Source organism: Limulus polyphemus, unplaced genomic scaffold (assembly GCF_000517525.1).
Source record: "Limulus polyphemus unplaced genomic scaffold, Limulus_polyphemus-2.1.2 Scaffold4363, whole genome shotgun sequence".
In the NCBI taxonomy this organism is placed as follows: domain Eukaryota; kingdom Metazoa; phylum Arthropoda; class Merostomata; order Xiphosura; family Limulidae; genus Limulus; species Limulus polyphemus.
The window spans coordinates 1-1,547 of record NW_013669973.1 but is presented as its reverse complement, the minus strand read 5'-3'; the positions used below and the strand labels follow the sequence as shown (position 1 = coordinate 1,547).

The window sequence follows — 1,547 nt, the reverse complement described above, 5'->3', positions numbered from 1 at the left end:
CCTTCAGAAGTATTGATGGCATCAAAAGATCTCTTGCAGAATTATTTGTCTCACTGGAAGCTCCCTTCTATCAAAGAGGTATTGAAAGCTTGATTGAAAGATGGCATATTACTTTCCGGTACCCCTCTTCTGCTAAGTAATACGTGTACATAAACATACAGAGGTCGCCAATGTTCCAGACACGCTAATAACACACCTTAGGTGGTCCACGACTAAGTGGTTTGGCCCGCATTTGACCCCCAACCCCGCTGAAAGAAAAACAGAACTTTATAGAATCATTCCGTCAAACAGCACACTCGCGCTCAGCAGCTTCATGTGACGTGTACTTTGGTTGGTACTGGTAGCTAGAGAAAACAAAGTTTGGTTTCACACCTTTGTTACATTATAACGTAAACAAACTCCGAGTTTTTCAAGATGGAATGTGAATTGATTTGAACATGTATAAGATATCACTAAAAACTACCCTCTAGATAACTTAGATTAGCATTTCAATTCTTCAAACTTCGGACCTATTTTATCACTGAAATTTCTAATACATTATTTGACTTTATAAAAATGCTTGAATAATCGATGAGAGTCCCCCAGTGGCACGACGCTATGTCTGCGTACTTACAACACTCGAAACCGGGTTTCGATACCCGTTGTGGGCAGAGCACAGATAGCCTATTGTGTAGTTTTGTGCTTAACTTCAAAGAAACAAACAATAATCAATGGGTAAATCTTCTAAGTCAACCAACCAATTAAAATAGTATAGAATTCACAAGCCTCGATTAACCAATGAGTCATTGGCTTCTACAAAGTCAACCAACCAATCAAAAGAGTACACAATTCACAAGCCTAGATTAACCAATGAGCCGTTGGCTTGCTACCGGCCTTTTCAAATGATTGCTTCTATGAATAGACGAAGAAGTCTAGACTGCACCTGACCCTCCCAGGTCCAAATAAGGACCTAAATCCCGATGAAGCAGAAACAAATGAATATACTGTGAGTAATGCAACAACAACGTAATGTAACCTAAAATTCAGTAACAGTGCAAACACAATAGCACTCATTTGGCATGACTGGAACTTGAGAGTGTGTGGATTCAGTGTGGTGAGAAGTGAACGACTGACATTCAATCGACATGACTGGAACTTGAGAATGTACATTCAGTGTGATGAGAAGTTAATGACTGACACTCATTTTATATGACTGGAACTCGAGAGTGTGCATTCAGTGTGATGAGAAGTTAATGACTGGCACTCATTTTATATGACTGGAACTCGAGAGTGTGCATTCAGTGTGATGAGAAGTTAATGACTGGCACTCATTTTATATGACTGAAACTCGAGAGTGTGCATTCAGTGTGATGAGAAGTTAATGACTGGCACTCATTTTATATGACTGGAACTCGAGAGTGTGCATTCAGTGTGATGAGAAGTTAATGACTGGCACTCATTTTATATGACTGGAACTTGAGAGTTTGCATTCAGTGTGGTGAGAAGTGAACGACTGACATTCAATCGACATGATTGGAATTTGAGTGTGCGTTCAGTGTGGTGGGAAT

The 1,547-nt window shown here is 39.9% G+C and overlaps 1 protein-coding gene across 1 annotated transcript in view; it reads right to left on the bottom strand.

Annotated features, from left to right (window-relative positions):
• Positions 1-248, bottom strand: part of LOC106471038 (zinc finger SWIM domain-containing protein 5-like) — a gene marked incomplete at its 5' end in the record, with an annotated part of 83,289 nt that extends 83,041 nt beyond the window's left edge. Inside the window, one exon of the mRNA XM_022399664.1 lies at positions 197-248. Coding sequence (XP_022255372.1) covers positions 197-248 — 52 coding nt within the window. The remainder of the gene's footprint in view (positions 1-196) is intronic.
• Positions 249-1,547: the final 1,299 nt, after the last annotated feature.